Below are 19,203 nucleotides of genomic sequence, written 5' to 3'. Positions count from 1 at the left end.
TAGCGAGATGCGATAGAGTGGTAATTCTCATGAAGCACCAAGTCAATGGTACCTGGCAAGACCACGGAACCCTCAGAAACAAAGCTACCCTTGCGAAAACAGCTGATGGCCAGTAAGCAATAGAGCCTCGCAGAATCCCATCATGATCGCAATGGAAAAGAAAGGAACCCAGCGGTTGAAGCAAGAAAAGTCGCCGGTGGGATCTGGAGAGCTTGCCGCGAACGGATGCATCCCGCTTCCGTCGATGGAGATGGAGATCGGGGAACCAGCGGGTCAGGGTCTCAGGGTCCAGCCCAGGGACGAAGTCGACGGTCCACAACCATGACTTAAATCATCTGTCGAGCTTTTTCATCGTGGGCTGACTTATTGCTAAGGGATTGAGCCCGTAGTCTGGCTAACTCGGCAGTCCAAGTCCAAGTTATGAGAAACAGAGAAAATATATCAGGCATGTTATCAATGATTGCATGTCGACCTAGAAAAGCTCGGGAAAATGAGGCACCACATGGTCTCACGGCGAGGAGACCTCTGCCGGTCGTCGTGGTGGTTGACCTTGAGTAAGTTGACGCCGTTATACCGGTAAGTCACATGCACTACACCCAGAATTTTAGGAGAAGCGGTAACCATCAACACACATGTCATTGATATTACTGGCATTATTCTAGTTAGATAAAGTAGATGGGTAAAGATACAATTAGCTCTGCCGAGCCGTCTCTTTCTTCGTAGTTTCTCTTTTCCATTTTTTTTCTTGCGTTATCGAGGCGGAGATCTCCAAAAACGAGACAGCAAGCCAAGGCACCGATACCTACATTCTTGACCCAAGATGTGAACAAAGCCCAGACGCCAGATTAGATTGCCCCAAGTCCCTTCCCAAGACCTCGTTGAACGACATTATTTCTTCGCGGTAGGGTTTCGCCGCACCGGTTGCTGGTTCACTGCCCCGTTCTTGGACGTCAGAACTTTGCGCACTGCAAAACCCTTCTCGTGCTCCGGTCGCTCGCGCGCGCTGTCTCCGTGGTAGAACTCGCATTTGAATTTTAGGAACTTATTGCGATGTCGATAAACCGTAATGATGTCACCGGTATATAGCCTGCCGAAATGAAGGTTCCCTTCTGGACCCTTCTTTAGTTCAACGTCGTTCACCCAGATGCATCTACGCGTTTTTGTCGAAAGTTGCGCCGTTGTCCCTGGGATGGTCATCCAATCCTGCCCGGAGGCGACACGCTCCTCAAGCCTAGGAGCCCAAAAGGTAACTTCAAGAGCGTAGGCAGGTATGCGAGCATCGAAAGGATCAGGATAACAGATACTTGCTAGAGGGCCACGGCCCCAAGACGTCATTCGATTCTCAAGTCGGAGGGTGAGATCGAAGATAGAACCGGGTAACGTAGTCAGTTTTCCTAGTAGGGGTCGTGACTTGCCAGGTATCGGCAGAGGTCTTGGTGTTGCTACAGGCCCTCCAGCTTGTGAAGGGTCTGCAGGTGGTTCGAAACCCTTTGATTCAGCATCGTCAGGGATTGCCAGTCCAGTTTTGGCGTCAATGGTATTAGCAAGTTCAATGTCGAAAATCTCGCCCGGTTCGCGCGTGGAGTTCCTAGATCGGCCACCTGCAATTCGTATATTACTATCATCCGAGCTAGAGCGTTCGCTCGCAGTGTCCGGCAACTGCAACTCGATCCGTCGACTGAATTTGGCCGCTTTGGGGGTGGTAAGAGAACCGGCGTGCGGAATTTCTTCCTGAACTTGATCGTCGACAAGTCCATCACCATCATTGGGTTGAGGACTTGCCGTCTCGGTACTGAGGAGAGGGTTTCTGGAAGTGCCAGGGTGCCACGAGTTCATGTTGAGCTGCCGGACGAGATTCTCAGCGCCCAGTAAGCTAAGTGCCGATCCAGCAACGGGGTTTTCCGGAAGAGATAGGACGGAGTTGAGGCTGTTGCCATAACTGATCATGGACTCACCGGCTGAAGAAATGAAATCCTGGACGCTGTGACTGCCATCCTGGATTGCATCCATGTTGTCGCCCAAGGCATGGGAACTGCGTAAAGCTGACGAAGTTATTTCTCCAAAAAGGCGCCTGGGAGTGACCTGGGATGGTTGCTGCGGATGCTGAGAGACCTCAAGACTGGGAAGCGACGGGTAACGGATATCTGCAGGGGGAGAATCAATCCTTGGTCGTTTTGACTGGGCCAAATCACTGCCATTTTCTGCGGGCTCTTCCTCGAAATCCAGGTTTTCCTCTAAGGAAAGCTGAGATGCATCCAAATCATCCTCCGCGACTTCACCGATGGCAGAAAGACCATCTGAATAATCAGATTCCAAGCCGTCGTCCTCATATACGTCGATATCAGGAACATCAACTAGCCAAGGATGTTTGAGGCATTCGCGCTCTTTAGGGCGAAGCAGAGGGTCGCGGTTGAGTAGCTTAGATACCAAGTCAACTCCCGCTTCTGAGACGCCTGCGGTGCGGAGTACATCGAAGTCCGGCTCCGTTGTCATGATTGTTCGCAGCATCTGTGCTCCTCGATCATCGCCTCGGCCGGTGTACGGAGGGATTCCCGCAAGGAGATGGAAAAGGACAGCACCTAGCGAGTACATATCGACGGATTGATCATACGGGGAGGTTTTTGGTGCTCTAGGTTTGGTCAGAAAGGTTTCAACTAGGAGAGATAACAAGACTTACGGATCACCGGCCCTGCGCCGCTTTCTCACCTCGCCGCGTCGGTACATGTCGTACTCGGGGTAGACTTCTGGAGCGCAATAGAGGAGGGTTCCGCAGAAGGTTTTAAGAAACGTCTCCTCTTGGGTAACCTTGGACAAGCCGAAGTCCGAGAGCTTCACCTTCAAAGGCTCGTGAGATGCAATCAAGATATTGTCTGGCTTGATGTCGCGATGGGTAATTCTGCGCTTGTGAAGGTATTTCAGCGCGTGGAGTACTTGTCGCGCTATTGTCTTTACCATGTCCTCGGGAATGTTGACCATGTTGTGTAGATACGTCGATAGCTCGCCGCAAGGGACATACTCCATGATGATATAGATCCAACGGTCATGCTCATGGTGGTCAATGTATTGGACGATGTTCGGCTGTTGAGAAATATTAGCCGAGTGCAATGCACACTATGATCCAATTTGCTTACATGTTTTAGATCCTTCATGATCTTCAACTCGTTGTCAACCTTTTGATCCAAGATACCATTTTTCATGAAGCGGCGTTTGTCGAGTTCCTTGGCCGCATACACAGCCCCATGTTGTCTTGTAGCCAGCTTATAAACCACGGCAAATGCACCCTTTCCGATCTGTCCAGTGACATTGTAAGTGGGACCACCAGACCAATGCATTCCATGACTATTCCATGACGGGATGCTAAGGCCCGACGGCTGACGTCTCCCTTGTTGCACAGTGCCAGGGCGGCCGCCATGAAGTTTACCAAGGTGAGTTTGAAGGTTCTGGTTATAAATGTCTGTAAACCCTTCCCTATTGGGCAAACGGACCACAAACTTGACCTCGTTTGTTGAATAGTCACCATTGACGACGGAGATAACGGAGCCGTTCGTTAACATTCGGCTGTTCTCTTTCTCTCGCTTTTTGAGGCGGCAGTTGTCTACAATAGTGCCGTTGGTAGAGACATCCTCGAGCATGAGAATGGAGTCGTTTGTGATGTAGATGCGGAAGTGGGTGTTGGAAATACGCTTGGACACATTGTCCGCACAAAGAAGAATATCGGAGCGACCAAGGGTACGCCCAAAGCAGAATCCACGGGCTGGGTCATTCACATTGGAAGACAATCTCAGCGCGATGTCTAGGGCCGCAGTGCTGGGTACTCCATACTCCAGTACGTCCTTTTGCAGAATATGCCAAGGCGCGACGCGAGCTGTAGCGGCCACTGCATCGAGAGCCTGAGGAGAGCTAGGGTGGAGGATACAGACGACATCTGACAAGTCTTCCTCAAGCAAACCAGAATTATTTAGTCCGCCGCGCCGAGGGTCCGTGTACGGTTGGGTTGATTCTTGTGTTGCCTCCATGCTGCAATGATATGTGATGCGGAGTTGACGAGTTCACTCGAGATCGAGGTCCAATATAGTGGGATATGGACATTGAACGCCACAAGTCAAGCCTGATCGTCCCTGCGACACTAGAGGTGGTCCATATCATAGATCTGGTCGCACTTCAGTGTTGGGGACCTAAATACCAAGACCGATAACGCCCTGATGTTTGACGGCGGGTCACTTTACCTTGAGAATAAGGCAAGAATGTACGGACTGCGATTGGTTCAGCTCGAAGTTGAGAGTTTCCTGCGGGCAATCTCGAGGTACGTCCAAGTTCTCAGCCAGTGTAACTAGAAGGACCCGTGGTGGAACCGAAGCGGAAGATGGCGAACGTAGAGGCAAGTATATTCAAGTTGGATATGACTGGATTTGTTCAGGAAAAGGAGAGCGGTTCGTGAAGTCGATGAATCAAACGATTGCGATGCTTGCTAATTTTCCGGACAATATTTCTTTTTCCGCAGCGAGATGAAATAAAACAAGGGAGCGACGATGAAGAAAGTGTACGCGAAGGTTCAGGGAGGAAAGCGACTATTTCTATAGTGAGTTGTTGCTTGTTAGTTTGTACGGCGCTTCTCAAATCAACACAAGATAGAGCAAGAGCGTACACAGTTGACAAATCCGCCTCAGCCATGAAAACAACCCAGCAAGGCTGCTCGAGAGATGGGTTGCTTGGCAGGCGTAGTTGGCAATGGGAACGAGACAAGAGACTAGGTAACCACCGGTTCGAGTCCTCGAGTCCGACGTCCAAGGAAGCGCAGCGAAGATGCGGGAGATGGCTCAGCTTTATGGGACATCGTAGAAAGCCCAAGGCAGAAACCAGGCATCAATATCTGTTCCTGAGGCAACTCTGCGGCTCCTCAGCCAATGACGTCGTGAGTCCGATGGGGCTCAAGCGTCAAGCATCGCCAGTCACGGGAGTCGCCCATGGATCCTTGCATTCTTTGTTCGACCTCGAGCGGAGAGAATTGTCCCGTGCCATACTCTGTATGAAAGTCGACGGCGTATTTTACCTGGGTGCGCGCAGTACACCGTGACGGCGACTTGGAGCCCATTCCCACAGCACCTGCAGGAATGGGGATATTCCGTATTTTAGACTGCATATCTACGTGTCTTTCAAGCAGGTACCTCTATTTAAACTACCAGATTTGAGTGATGGCATCACATTTACCGGCTCCCATAAGGCTTACTGGTGTCAGTACTCTGTTGGTGCTGGCCTTTCAGTGCCAAGTCAAACACCCGCTCGAGGCGGTCGATAGCATCATCTGATACCTCTGCGAGAAGTTAGAATCTGCTTTCCTAGGACTGTCATGCCTAAACTTACGGTAATGAATCACAATCCTGTTCCCCAGAAGCTTCAGTCCCTTCTGTTTTCCGGTCTCCGCTAGGTCGTTCGGCCCAAGCCCGGATGCCTCGATGTCCAACCACACCATGTTGGTATGAACCGGGCAGGCTAGCTTCCCGCCACGGTTCGTCCACATATCTGCAACTCGCTTCGCCTTGACATGGGTCTCCCGCAGCTTTCCATCCTGGCCACTGGGATCCAATCCGAATGTCTCGTCGAGGGCGACCCGTGCGGCTGCAGCTAGCACTCCGGATTGGCGGGTGCCACCTCCTATTGACTTGCGGAACCAGCGCGCCTTTTTGATGAACGGGTTCGAGCCAACAATTATGCTGCCAATAGGGGCGCCTAGACCTTTTGAGAAACACAAGCTTATACTGTCAAAGAGGCTGGTGTATTCTGGCAAGCTTCCTGCACCCGAGACAATGGCCTCCCACAATCGAGCACCGTCAAGGTGTACCTTAATTCCATTTGCGTGTGCCCATTCGGTAATCCTTCTGGCTTCCTCGAGTGGCATGATCATTCCGTCTAATGTGTTCTCAAGGCTGATGAGCTTGGTGGGGCACGTGTGGACGTTGTCGCTGATGACCACTTTCTTTTTGACGTCTTCAAGCGTGAGATAAGTGTTGTTCTTGGGCACGATCGGTATGACTGTGGCTCCGGTCCAAGCGCTGACGCCTCCCGCCTCGTAGCAGATGATGTGAGAACGGTAATCGCAGACGACAGAGTACGGAGGCTCGGTCAGGTGGGTTCGAATTGCGACCTGGTTGCCCATTGTGCCCGACATGACCAACAGCGCAGCCTCATGGTTGGTGCGCTTCGCAACGTAATCCTGCAAGTCATTTGTGACGGGGTCTTCTTCGAAAACATCGTCTAACAGTGTAGTTTGGCAGATCGCTTCAAGCATGGACGGCGTCGGCTTGGTCATAGTGTCACCTAAGTCGCAGAAGTTTAGTCTGGTTAGTCTGGTTACAGCCAAAGATGGTTCCTGTTAGCAACTCACTTCTCAGGTCAAACTCGGCTGCTCCGGCGCCATGCCATGTTGTCTGCTTGCCATTTACTGCATTTGATGTCGCCATATTCGCAATAGGTCTCAAGCCGCACCTAACTCGTGGGACGGGTGCAATCGATTGCAAGAAGCGTGGAAATTGAAGAGTAGGCCTGACGAAGCGTTGCATTCGGCTTCAGGTTCAGACATATGCTTCTTGAGACAAAGAAAGAATTGGTGGATTAGGTCTACCGTCTGAAATTCTGAATCTCTTTGAAAGGTTGGAGAACGATGTGGGGTAGCCGGCCCGGTTTAATCTGCGACGTAACGCCGGAGGTTCTCCGCGATTTACTCCAGGGAGAGATAACAATAAACAAGAGACCGTGACACCTATTCATTCCCAAGAGCTAGATTATCCTATACAATTTTGTCTGCGACGGTCACATCCTCGTAAGAACCCTCCCAGACGGCGTTCAAAGTACATGGGACCTGTTCAGGAACAATTCACAACCTTGGTTTGAAGTCGGCCAGAGAATGACCTGCCCTTTATGGTTAGCGCTATCTACATTGGACTCGGAGAGTACCCTAGGCCAAGTCCGGCTAAAGCCACGACGGCCAGAGCCTAAGCTTATCGATAGGTCGGAGCAGCCAAGGTGGAGAGCTGAGTCAGCAGTCCAGACTTTCTGGAATCCATCTTTGCAGACATCTAACGAGTGTTCTCATGTCTTCCCGGACAGGTGGCGCACACCAGACCGTCGACCTCCTTGTGCTTCAATATGAACTCTACGAAATCTGAAGCCATGGATCTCTCCAAGATCACTCGCCCAGCCGTTCTTTGCCAGTGCTCGCGGTGTTTGAGCTCTCTGGCCGTCCTCGAGAACGAGTGGCTGAAGCTGTCGACTTCATATTCAGTTGTCTCTGGATGGTTGAGCTTTCAAATCCAGCGTATCTCAATCTCTTCCGAGAAGAAGCGGATTCCGCAGTCATCCGACCAGAGCTTAATACGAGGACGCATCATCCAGGAGATTGGGTGTAAACTGTGCCACCAGAAACTTGGATTTCTATGCGCTTTAGACAATGGGTGAGTTCAGTTCAGCGGCGGGAGGATTCTAGCTCATCGTTCGAAGCTAATCCATCAGTCCGAATATTTTTTGGAAGTTGCCAAAAGTCTCACTGCTCGAAATTGTCACTATGCGCTCGGTGGATCCCATATTCAACGAAAAGGACGGCCTACTCGAAGAACTCATGTGTCCTAAACCTAAACCATCTGCTATGGGGATAGATGGATCACCTGCGCGCCCAGGAGCCTTAGTGCCAGCAGACTCAAACCACATAGACGGCCGAGAGATCTCCGTTCAGCACCATATTCAACAGCAAGGACAAAGTCTCGATCATATCTCCAGCTCCGTCAGCACTCTACACGATACAATGCATGAGCTGAAGAACGCATTTACCGCCATGCGCATCGAACTAAATGGACCGAACCGTTTCCCGAGCGAACAAGACCTTGCGAATACTGATTTCAATATGGTCACAACAGTGTTGAAGGAACTGAAATCCAAAGCGGACGAGATAGAGAAGCTGAAGCTGGAGATTGAGGCATTGAAGCTCCGTAACCGTTTCATGGACGAACAAACGGCAAGACAGGCGCAGCAGTCCTTGGTTGTTGAGGCACCTCTTCCGGAAGTTAGATCTCCGGGACTCCTTCAGGGTGACCATGGCAGCAGAAAGCGACCCTTTCCGTTCCCAGAGCACTACAACGGCGTCCACGGAAGGCCGGTACCGGATTCATTCGACGATGACGATCTCGAAGACAATTTGGCTGAGTTTTCCCTGGGAGAAAGAGAGATTGATATACCGTCGTCCGTTAAGATTCCTTTGAAAGACCACGAAACGACCATGGAGTCAACCCATGATCCGTCTCCACGCCTTCAGATCGAAGTAAATCACTCAACATACCACACACCCCCATCGCTCTCTTCCGATGAACCCGCCGCAAAACGGCCGCGACTCTCTTCAAGCGCAAACTCGAACCCCAACAAAAAGCCGAGAGGCCGACCTTCTCGCAAGTCAATCAGCCAGACAGATGCGACCCGGATCTTTAATCCAAGCCCTCTAAATGAACAAACCACACAATCCAAACCCACCGACCAGGAAAAGACCTTGGAAAATCGCCCAACCCGTTCAAACAGACTTCGCAGCCGCTCACGCGCCGCCTCGCCGAACGCAAGGACACGAAACCGGCAGTCATTAGATAACAGTGACAAGACGCAAGAAAACACAAGCATAAACACACCCACAGAACCATCCGCGCAGCTCGCCGTGGAACTAGGCAAGGAAAACGCCGACCTGGATATCACCGCACCCCACGCTAACGAGGGCAAGAAAACAAAAGCCGAACTCAACGAACGGCGTAAGGCGCAGGCCGCCGCAAGGGATCATATGGTCAAGCTGGCGATGCAGCGCGAAGAGGCTATGGATACTGAGGAGTCTCGCTAGCGGACCCTAGCTTGCCTAGCCCGGCCGTAAGGTACTTCATGCACATGCTATGTTAGTATGCTGCACAATCTACTTCTACTATGTATTACTATCTGAATGAATATGGAAACTGGCTAGCTTTTTCTGTGCCGTTTTTGGAACTTGTTTGGCTCTCACTTGATAGACATAGCCTTAGACCGATTTGCTCTCTTCAATGTATCCCAACATGTAATAAATGGCGCCGAATCATGTAGGTATACGTAGGTAGTAGGTATCACTGACATATATAGCAACGAGGCCCAAAACTCTCAAGATATAGAAACGCCGCTTGAATGTCAGCACGGTTTCATTTGACACACATAAACCCACACCCGTCTCTCGCGCGCTCACAAGCCTTCTTCAACGCCTGCTCCTCCGTATCCGTCCACTTGACAGACAACTCATCCCACGGCTTCTTGGACTGGTACTCGTCACGGAAGACCTTGTGCATAGCCTGCAACCGGGTCACTTCACGCGGGTCTCCGGTGCCCGAGTACACGACGAACAGCGTGCACGGGGGAAGAGAGTCGTATACCTCTTTGATGCGCGAGACAGTCTGCGCGACGACGCTCGAGAGGGCCTTTGAGGGTGCTTCTGATGAGTCAGACTCGATGGCTGTAGATGTGTTCGCGTTGTTTGCGTCGGGAATCCGGTTGCACCAGCCGCGGTAGATCTCGAGCTCGCGCATTCGCGCCCAGGCGAAATCTACGCCCTCGCCTGGAATGGACATGTTGTTTTCGTCACCGTTCACGGCTGCCGAGATACCCTTTACCACGGCTTCGTCGTCGGCGCACCCGATTGCAACGGTTGCCTGGGCGCCCAGGCCGCGTTCGGGGCTACCCCAGTCGATGACGGCGCCAGTGCGGCCTGTCCCGCCAGCTGCGGAGTTGGGCTTCCCTGGAGCACTATGCCGGCTCAAGCGTTTGAATATGCTTTCGTTGGAGGCGTCAGACGTGCCCCAGTGCTCGCCCTTTTCGCATTTCTGCTTGACGAGTTCCAGCACGGCGCGGGCGTCTTCGATGGAGTCGTGGCCTGTTGTGCCCTTCTGGATTTCTTTGCCCAGGTATTTCTGGGTCAGCCATTTCAGGCTTGCTTTCAAGGGTGGGCCGCGGGGGTGAGGGTAAAGGAATGTGGTGTCGACGATGAAAGGGTGGGTGAGTTTGAGAGCATTGAGGTCTGAATTGAGGGAGTGGCCGACGAGGATGGAGCGTGGGGTAATAATGGTGAGGAGCTTTTGTTGAATGTCGGCAAGGGTGGTGGTGACAGGATCAAGCATCTCCTTTGTGATTCCGGAGAACCGGGTCAGATAGTCAATGACAGGCAGCTCCGGCTTTACGAGCTCATCAAGCACAACCTCGCCGTCCCAGCGGACCAGACTGATGCGGGTGAGCTCCGAATTACCGCCTTCGGTAATGCACATCTCGCAGTCTAGGGCTAGTATGTCACGCCCTGCTGTCATGCTTCCTTGCTGAATCTCAGCTTCGGGCACATTGCCCGCCTCCAGGCTTTCTACAAGGGTGTCTACCCACCCATCCTGCGTAGATTGGCCCGCTCGTTTACGGGCCTCTTCTAGTGCCGATTTCTGGTCATCAGAGGGGCAAAGAGCGGGATGTAGAGGATATTCGTTTTCCCGCAGCTCTTCAGCAGGGCTAATAAACGCGTTGATGGGCGTTCGCTTAGAGCTGTAAGTTTTGTCACCTCGAGGGGGTTTCGGGCCTTTTGCCTTTTTCTCCTTGTCCTTGGGTAGCTGTGTCAATAGAACAGCTTGCAAAGGTGAGTGAACCTTGTTATACTTAGTGTCCCCGGGGGCCCGGACCGGCCAGGCATGGGGAAACAGGTCAGCTAATGGCTGAAGAGGCTCTGGAATGTCGTTGCGGGATAGGGAGCGAGGGCTGAACAGGTGAGACCGATCTTGTGGTGGCAGTCCTTCCTTCCATCTAGCAAAGTCGGCCGCCCTAGGATCTTCCGTCTCATCATCGCCTTGTGTATCCTTGACGCCCTCTTTCACTTCAGACCCATCCAGAGGAACTGTTCCATCCAGCATCCCCAGCTCCAGACCGGGGACCATCAGAAATACAGCCTTCCGGATACGTGTTGTGTTTTTCACAGCAATCCATTGCGGCGCGACTCCATCCGCAAAGCAGAATAGAAGCAAATTCTGAAGGTCGGCGATGCGAATTGGCGATTGCAGTGACCGGCCTTCAACATAGGTGAGCGTCGGGTATTTGATCTTCTCGCCGTTCAAACGCTTCTTCTTCGCGGGTCGCGCATCGTCGTAGCCGTTCTCAGTGTTGACTGGCGAACCAGCGCTAGGTGTCTTCTCCGCGGGGACACTGCCTTCATCCCGCGTGGGCTCGTTCGGTTTCGATAGCAGCGAGAGAGTCTGGCCTAAACCAAATCCTTGTGAGCCTGAGTCGGCCATGACGGGGGCTGCGTCGTCTGAGTACCCATTGTCTGTATGCTTGCGCTTCCCCATGGCTGGAAGCTAGGCAGGTCAAATGTGGCTGTTTGTGGCTGTGAAGTTCTTTGACCTCTTTGAACCTTGAAGGATTGGTCAACTTTCTTTTTGATATGTTCACGTGATGGACTTTTAAATACGGTAATTGGTCGTATGCGTTATCAGATCCTGTCTGAACCCCCACGATACTCAGCCATTTCGCCTCGGATGATCAGAAATCATCCAATGCCGTATAAAATCAGCAGTAATCTCCAGTTGGTAGATCTGCAGTTCCGCGGACGTGGCGATAGCTATTTGTAACCCGGCTGTCTGGAAGCTGCCCGGGTGTAAGAACTGCGTATTCGGAATACGGCCGCACCCAAAGTTTTGCAGTATCCGCGACCGGAGCGTGAAATTTGGCTTATCAGATCGAATCGTCATTTCGCTTTCTCCTCTCGTCTTCCTCTCTGATTCATCTGCTCGACGATCGACCACCAATTCATCAATCCCTGTCGCCTCGCTGGCACTCGTTTCTTCCATTCCTCGCTATAGCCCTGCCGCTCCCACCTACCTATATCGCCTGCCGTTAGACTCGTCGAGCTCCCCTCGTCCGGCGTCGTCCCGTTTTCCCCCGCCACCTCTCCAGCACCCCACATCCAACATCGAAGTTCGAAAGAAAACCACCACCACAGCACAACACGATGTCGACGCTCCTCGAAATCACCTCGGAGGAGAGCTTCGGCCCTCACCTGTCCTCGCTTCCACCCAACACCCTAATCGTCCTCTACTTCCACGCGCCATGGGCGGCCCCCTGCGCGCAAATGCGAGCCGTGCTCTCCGCCCTCGCCTCCCAGTACCCCGTCACCACGCCGCCCACCGTCTCCTTCATCAGCGTCAATGCCGAAGAGCTCCCTGATATCTCCGAAGAATACGACGTCACCGCCGTCCCCTACGTTGTCCTCCTCCGCAACGGCCAAGTCCTCGAAACAATCTCCGGCAGCGAGGCTACGAGAGTCCGCGATGCCGTGGAGCGGTACGCTGGCGCAGGCGCGGGCTCAACCGCCAACGGCACCGCATCCACAATCCCACCTGCACTGGCGGCTGTGCCGAGGGAGGATGCAAATGCGCCGACGACGGCTACCCAGGCGCCTGTGGCCGGTGCCGCCCCTGGCACTATTGGTGGCGCGCCGCCATTGACGGCCGAACAGAGCAAGGAGGCGCTGTTTGCCCGTCTTGCGGAGCTGGTCAAGGCTGCGCCTGTCATGCTGTTCATGAAGGGAACTCCGAGCGCGCCGCAGTGTGGTTTCAGTCGGCAGCTGGTTGGGATCCTGCGTGAACGGAGTGTTAAATACGGGTTCTTCAACATCCTGGCCGATGAGGATGTACGACAGGGTCTGAAGGAGTTTGCGGACTGGCCGACTTTCCCGCAGCTTTGGGTTGGCGGGGAGCTGGTTGGCGGCTTGGATATTGTATGTGACTGTCTCCTGTCAAGTGTTCTTTGTTCCATTGCTAACCATCTGACTATTGATATAGGTCAAGGAGGAGCTCGAGAACGATCCCGATTTCCTCGGTAGTTTCTCCGTCAACAAGTAATCAAAAGATAGAAAAAGACCCGTGGAGCGGCGAGGTCAACTTGTGGATTAGCTCTCGGCCGTTCCCATGTTTTTTAAATCTCACTGAATCAAGCGATGACTTACGGATCAGCATATTTATGCTTTAGGGTACCGTATTCTACGTAACAGGTGTGTGGCATGTACATATAAAATACACAGAAATATGCAATCAAAGTACTAGTATCGCCTCGTAGACGCGACGTAGCTCATTCAGGTACGGCATAGATATTAACAAACTTATGGTATCCATCCAGCAGAAATGCGCTGTCCATAAGGCCGGTTCACGTCGTCTGCTTCAGCGTGCCACGACGAGCCCTCGAATTGATCAGCCCTGGGCCTACCTTCTTTAGCTTCATGGCTGCCGACTGTCATAGTATTCTTCTTCGATCTTGGCGTCAGATTTGGCGAACGGATGGCGGATCTGCGTTTATTGCTTCTGTTCCTGGCTTTGTGCCTCTTGTGGGACTTCCTGGTCTTCAGTGGTGTTTTTCGGCGGTTGCAGGTTCCACGACTGCCCGGATCTCTTCAATTGTCGGGGGCTCTCGCACTGTTGGGGCTACTTGGGATGTCGAAGTTTCTTGAGTTGCCGGGGTTTCTTTGGCTTTTGAAATTCCCTTGGCTCTTGAGGCAAGTGAAGCCTCTACAGCATTCTCTTCTTGGCGAGGTCGCAGTGCCCGTGCTCGTAGACCTTGATTTGTCGGGATTCCTTGGGCTTCTGACCCGTCTGAGGCAAATAAAACTTCATAGGAAGCATTCCATTCTTGGATCCGTTCGTGGAGATCTCGCAGTTCCCGTGCTAGTCGAACTCTTTGATACTATTATTTGTTAATGGAATTCTCACGATTGGGCCACGAATTGGGTAAAGGCCTACCCTAGCTTCAGCCTTGCGCTTCCACGGTTCTGCCGACCTCTCGTCCCGTACGTCCATATATTGCGTCCAAGACTTACTGGTGTCGGAGTTCGCCAACACACGGAAACGTGACATGACCACATCATCGTCTAGATAAGCACCAGCAAGCCATCTCTCGCCGGAGCTGGTATTGAACTCGCGGCGAGCATGGAGGATGCGATTATTATCGAAGATAACACATTGACCGGGTTCGAGCTTCAATTCAAAAATGTTCTTCTCTTTCTCTAGGAGATTGGTAAAAATCTTGAGGGATTTGAGTTGCATCTGGTAGTGCTTGACGGATCGAGAGGTTGCACGGGAAGGTTCGAGGAGAGGAGCTTGAAAAGGAGGTGAATAATTGACACGGGCCAAGGACTCGACGTTATCAGATCGGGACGTCTGAAAGACTTTGTGAAACCTGCTGTAAGAATTCTCCTTGTGCATGTACTCATACCTGAGTTTGGTCTTGTTCAGGAACGCGTATTCCTCCGGGTGGGATCTCGACATAGATGAAGCGACATGGAACGCATCTGCGAACAGCGATTCACCACCGTTGCAAGAATTGCGAAGACAATGCAGAAGCTGGTAGCCAGGGGGCTCTTTCATATACAAGAGGTCCTGGTGGAAACCGAGGAATTGGCTGGTGTAAGCGACGTTCTTAGCCTCTGGAACTTTGCGGACGTCCCATGTCGGACCGTAAAAGGTGTTTCGGAGAGGCCCAATGCGCGTGGCGATCTTCTCAACCATTTCCCGCGAGTCAGGAATATCTTTCAAGAATATCAAACCGGTGGTTGATAGCCAGCGCATGGCAACTGTAAACATAGTGTCATTATTCATGTAATCTTCGTATGAAATCCAGTGCTGAAACTCTGTCATGACGTCCTTATCCCAGTAAATTCGCCTCCTTCGGGAGCCGGTCGAGGAAGAATCTGGAAACGTCTGAGGCAACTTGATTTCCTCTAGAGTATACCTTGAGACGTGAGAAGAATCGAAGCCAGGAATGTCATTTTCCCAAGTCACCTCCAAGTGCGTACCAATCCATTCGAGGTCCTTAGCCTTGATATTGGGAGGTATATCAGAAAGTCGGAAGTTTCGCTGCTTGGAATGGGCGTCCACGCAACGCGGACATTTACAGCCGTCACGCAACCGGATATAGGATATTGATAGCTCACGGCCATTGATACGGAAGGCGAACCTGTTGTCGCCAACGAAGGTAATCTTGCCCGGAATGAGTTTATCTCCAATCGTGTGCCCCTGGAAGGTAGTGAACGGCCGAGGTGGCAGCCGGTCAATGGGCGGGGTAACAATCTGATGCCGGCTGTTAGATTCTGATTGTCTTGGAGCTCCTTCGTCGTCCAGTCCAACGGTGTTGCTTTCCTCGCCCGAAGGCGCGGATGGGTCGTCAATGCCCGAAGACGTCTTGCCTTCCAGTTCAGAGGTAACCATTTCCTCCCCAGAAACAACAGGAGTCTCTTTCTCGGTCGATTTTGGCGCCTCTTGGCTGCATCTTCGCGAAAGTGTAAAGGTTCGTTGACCAGCAGCGTTAATCACGTTGATCAGCTGGTTGGCGGGAATCCGGCCGTAGAGCACTAGGCCTGTTGGCGGAATTATTCTGCGACAACGCAATGAAGCGTGTAGCAATGGGCGGCGCATTTTGAGGCACTCAATTGTGAGATGGAGGAGTCAATGGTGAGATGGCGGAGTTACCTGTGTTGTGATGGGGTTAAGGTTGATCAAGGGTGGTCTGCGGAGAAACCTACCCGCTCAGTGGGACCGGGGCTCTTAGTCTGGCCTTTTAGCTCGCCATCAAAATAACTGACTTACGGGATCCTGAAGGCTTCCGCAAGGGTCGGTTACGTAATTTTCTCTTGCGCGTCAAATTTTAGAAACCACAAGCTTGAGAAACAACGGAAGCAAAGACAGTATACTACTCATTTCAGATGACCGAGGCAGTTGTGCGCATTCGCTGATCACGCCTTACCCCGAGAACGTCTGCTCCCAAGGCATCCTTATCTATCACATGCATGTCTGCCGGGGGAGAGCATCTGAAAGATGAAGTGCGCCTCCCCTTTAATTGACACTATCGGGGATTCTAACATTCTCAGGGCACACGGCGACAAGTCGTCCTCGCGGGCGGGATAGCCGGCCTTATCTCACGGTAAACAACCTCCCTCAAGTCTATGGCAGTCATCATCCAGCTAACAAGAACCTCTCTCCACCAGATTCTGCATCGCGCCCCTAGACGTTGTAAAAATCCGCCTACAACTGCAAATCCACTCTCTATCCGATCCGACCTCGCACGCGCAAATCCGCGGACCGGTCTATAAAGGCACGCTGTCTACGATCAAGACGATCCTACGCGAAGAAGGCCTCACAGGACTATGGAAAGGCAACATCCCCGCGGAATTAATGTACGTCTGCTACGGGGGAGTCCAGTTCACGACGTACCGCACAACAACACAGCTTCTCTCGCAGCTCGATCCGCATCGACTCCCGCAACCCGTCGAGTCGTTCATATCCGGTGCTTTGGGAGGCGGGATCGCGACGGCGTCGACGTATCCGCTTGATTTGCTAAGGACGCGATTCGCGGCGCAGGGGTCCGGCGAGCAGCGTGTTTACGGGTCTCTCTTTGCGTCTGTTAAGGATATTGCGAGGAATGAGGGGCCCACTGGGTTCTTCCGTGGTTGCAGTGCTGCTGTGGGCCAGATTGTGCCGTATATGGGGTTATTCTTTGCGACCTATGAGGCGCTGAGACCGACCATGGCTACTGCGCCGGAGTTATCTCCAATTCCGTTGCCGCCTGGTTCTGGGGACGCTGCGGCCGGCGTGGTTGCTAGTATCCTTGCAAAAACGGGTGTGTTCCCGCTTGACCTGGTGCGGAAACGGTTGCAGGTCCAGGGTCCCACGCGCGCGTTATATGTGCATCGCAATATCCCCGAATACCGTGGGGTTTTTAATACCATAGGCCTTATATTTAGGACCCAGGGCATTCGCGGGCTATATCGCGGTTTAACCGTGAGTTTGGTTAAGGCTGCGCCGGCGAGTGCGGTGACCATGTGGACTTACGAAAGGGCGTTGAAGCTTCTTCAAGAACATGAGATAGCTGCTGGGCGTAATGAATAGACATCATCATATAGACACATAGATTTCCTAGGTATTACTTCAAGGAATGCATGCACTAAGGTTCGGCATTTGTCTTGTTTGAGCTGAATACTAAGAATTATATTCATTTTGTACGGTTGTCCGTCAAGAATCTAGCGTTTTGGCTATGAGAGAAGTTAAAGGAAATAAACAAATACAGAACGCTAGACACGAAGAGAGGGGTTGTCGCAAGCAGAATAACAGAATACACACTAAGGAGACATCAGGCATACCAAGAATTGAACCAGCCAAGCAAATGCGAAGGGCGCCCGTCGATTAGTACTCGGCTTCCTCATCACCCTCCGCGTCAAGACTGTCCCCGGCAACCTCCTCGTAATCCTTCTCCAGGGCGGCCAAATCTTCGCGGGCCTCGGAGAATTCACCTTCTTCCATACCCTCGCCCACATACCAGTGCACGAATGCGCGCTTGGAGTACATGAGGTCGAACTTGTGGTCGAGACGGCTCCATGCTTCAGAGATGGCGGTTGTGTTAGACAGCATGCTGACGGAACGGTCGACAGGGGCGAGTTCGCTGCCGGGGACACGCGCAGGCTTCTGGTAGTTGATTCCCAGCTTGAAACCAGTTGGGCACCATTCAACCAGGTTGAACGAAGCCTTCGCCTTAAGGGACGCAATAGCCTGGTTGCAGTCACGAGGCACGCAGTCACCGCGGTACAAAAGAGCCACGGCCATGTATTTGCCGTTAACGGGGTCGCAAACAACCATTTGGTTGTTTGGTTCGGCACCTGAAAACGTCAGTTGTTACATCCCTGATCTACGGGCGGGCAGAAGATGGAGCCCGAGAGGCACATACATTTGAGGGTAAGATCCTGGACCTTGAAGCTCTCGTGGGAGCTGCGGTTGCTTGAGATGACCGGGGCATAGGAGATCAAGGGGTAGTGGATACGAGGGAATGGTACCAAGTTGGTCTGGAACTCATTCAGATCCACATTGAGGGCACCGTCGAAGCGGAGACTGGAGGTGATGGAGCTGACGACCTGGGCAATCAGGCGGTTAAGGTGCTCATAGCCGGGGCGAGGAATGTCCAGGTTGCGGCGGCAGATATCGTAAACAGCCTCGTTATCCACCAAAAAGGTGCAGTCAGAGTTCTCAATCGTGCTGTGGGTGGACAAAACAGCATTGTAAGGCTCCACGACGGCGGTCGACACACGGGGGGAGGGGTACACGGCGAACTCCAGCTTGGACTTCTTGCCGTACTCCGTGGACAGACGCTCGAGCAGAAGGGCGCCGAAACCAGAGCCAGTACCGCCGCCAAAGGAGTGGAAGACTAAGAATCCTTGAAGGGAGTTGCAGTTGTCTGATGAAGTTAGTATAAGCAATTGGCTTCTCGATGCTTGTTAAAGTTCAAAACCTACCGGAAAGCCGGCGAATACGGTCGACAACAGTCTCAACAAGCTCTTTTCCAACCGTGTAGTGACCACGGGCATCTATGGCAGATTCGTTAGTCGCTTTTCCACAGTCTAGTCCGATTTCGAAGCATACAATTGTTGGCGGCATCCTCTTTTCCGCTAATCAGCTGCTCGGGGTGGAAGAGCTGACGGTAGGTTCCGGTCCGGATCTCGTCAATTGGCTACCAGAGTGTTAGCCAACATACTTCCAGACTCGTGTGGCCTGGAATCCCCTACCGATGGGTCCAAATCAACGAAGATAGACCGGGGAACGTATTTGCCGCTCCCCGTCTCGGTGAAGAAGGTCTCGAAAGAACCGCCTGCGTTGATTTCCTCACCCTTCTCGGGGTCCAGACGTCCATCCGCGCCAAGGCCATGCTCGAGGAGATACCTAAAGATTGAGACAGAGAGATGATGAGCCCTTGTTGTGTTGTTGATATCTCCAAAAAGCGGTGAGAACTTACAACTCCCAAGCGCTGTTACCCAGCTGAGTACCAGCTTGGCCGATATGGATATGGCAAATCTGACGCAATTAGAAAACAAAATTCATATGAACCGAAAAAAGCAAAAGTGCGACCGGTCGCGATGGGCAGAGGTCAGACGAAGAGTGCTTATCCGCCGACTTGAAGTTCAGGGGAGGGGCCCAAACGTGTAGTGCGGGGGAGACCGAAGGTAAATAAAGCAGTAGGGAGATCATTCATACCTCGCCGCGCATTGTGGATGGTAAGTTGAGGGTGTTAGTAAAGTCTAAAGGGACGAGAGACACCCAGATAATCCTCAATTAGATAAGGTGGAGGGTTGGAGAGGTGTTGGTGATGGGGAGATGGCAA

At 52.3% G+C, this 19,203-nt stretch overlaps 8 protein-coding genes across 8 annotated transcripts; 3 read left to right on the top strand and 5 right to left on the bottom strand.

The window, feature by feature from the left end:
- Window positions 1-888: 888 nt before the first annotated feature.
- On the bottom strand, window positions 889-4,016 carry DSM5745_07232 (serine/threonine-protein kinase; the record flags this gene model as incomplete). The annotated part of the gene is made up of 3 exons (XM_026749248.1): window positions 889-2,629; window positions 2,678-3,078; window positions 3,132-4,016. The coding sequence occupies 3 exons, from the start codon at window positions 4,014-4,016 to the stop codon at window positions 889-891; spliced, it is 3,027 nt and encodes a 1,008-aa protein (XP_026602338.1).
- Window positions 4,017-5,204: 1,188 nt separating this feature from the next.
- Window positions 5,205-6,458, bottom strand: DSM5745_07231 (threonine aldolase GLY1; the record flags this gene model as incomplete). The annotated part of the gene is made up of 3 exons (XM_026749247.1): window positions 5,205-5,311; window positions 5,362-6,315; window positions 6,383-6,458. 3 exons carry the CDS (start codon window positions 6,456-6,458, stop codon window positions 5,205-5,207), a joined length of 1,137 nt encoding a protein of 378 aa, XP_026602337.1.
- Window positions 6,459-7,558: 1,100 nt separating this feature from the next.
- On the top strand, window positions 7,559-8,866 carry DSM5745_07230 (uncharacterized protein; the record flags this gene model as incomplete). The annotated part of the gene is made up of 1 exon (XM_026749246.1): window positions 7,559-8,866. The coding sequence occupies one exon, from the start codon at window positions 7,559-7,561 to the stop codon at window positions 8,864-8,866; it is 1,308 nt and encodes a 435-aa protein (XP_026602336.1).
- A 325-nt stretch (window positions 8,867-9,191) lies between these two features.
- On the bottom strand, window positions 9,192-11,360 carry DSM5745_07229 (RNA exonuclease; the record flags this gene model as incomplete). Its single annotated transcript, XM_026749245.1, has 1 exon — window positions 9,192-11,360. The coding sequence occupies one exon, from the start codon at window positions 11,358-11,360 to the stop codon at window positions 9,192-9,194; it is 2,169 nt and encodes a 722-aa protein (XP_026602335.1).
- A 662-nt stretch (window positions 11,361-12,022) lies between these two features.
- DSM5745_07228 (uncharacterized protein) lies at window positions 12,023-12,914 on the top strand (the record flags this gene model as incomplete). The annotated part of the gene is made up of 2 exons (XM_026749244.1): window positions 12,023-12,790; window positions 12,855-12,914. 2 exons carry the CDS (start codon window positions 12,023-12,025, stop codon window positions 12,912-12,914), a joined length of 828 nt encoding a protein of 275 aa, XP_026602334.1.
- A 660-nt stretch (window positions 12,915-13,574) lies between these two features.
- On the bottom strand, window positions 13,575-15,476 carry DSM5745_07227 (putative Gamma-butyrobetaine hydroxylase subfamily; the record flags this gene model as incomplete). Its single annotated transcript, XM_026749243.1, has 2 exons — window positions 13,575-13,730; window positions 13,806-15,476. The coding sequence occupies 2 exons, from the start codon at window positions 15,474-15,476 to the stop codon at window positions 13,575-13,577; spliced, it is 1,827 nt and encodes a 608-aa protein (XP_026602333.1).
- Window positions 15,477-16,232: 756 nt separating this feature from the next.
- DSM5745_07226 (thiamine transporter TPC1) lies at window positions 16,233-16,946 on the top strand (the record flags this gene model as incomplete). The annotated part of the gene is made up of 1 exon (XM_026749242.1): window positions 16,233-16,946. One exon carries the CDS (start codon window positions 16,233-16,235, stop codon window positions 16,944-16,946), a length of 714 nt encoding a protein of 237 aa, XP_026602332.1.
- A 294-nt stretch (window positions 16,947-17,240) lies between these two features.
- Window positions 17,241-19,088, bottom strand: DSM5745_07225 (tubulin alpha chain; the record flags this gene model as incomplete). Its single annotated transcript, XM_026749241.1, has 7 exons — window positions 17,241-17,710; window positions 17,779-18,282; window positions 18,341-18,412; window positions 18,468-18,555; window positions 18,611-18,764; window positions 18,838-18,896; window positions 19,077-19,088. 7 exons carry the CDS (start codon window positions 19,086-19,088, stop codon window positions 17,241-17,243), a joined length of 1,359 nt encoding a protein of 452 aa, XP_026602331.1.
- Window positions 19,089-19,203: the final 115 nt, after the last annotated feature.

The sequence above is a fragment of the Aspergillus mulundensis genome (assembly GCF_003369625.1).
Source record: "Aspergillus mulundensis strain DSM 5745 chromosome Unknown scaffold_7, whole genome shotgun sequence".
NCBI classification, from domain to species: Eukaryota; Fungi; Ascomycota; class Eurotiomycetes; order Eurotiales; family Aspergillaceae; genus Aspergillus; species Aspergillus mulundensis.
This window is presented reverse-complemented; position numbering and strand designations above follow the sequence as displayed.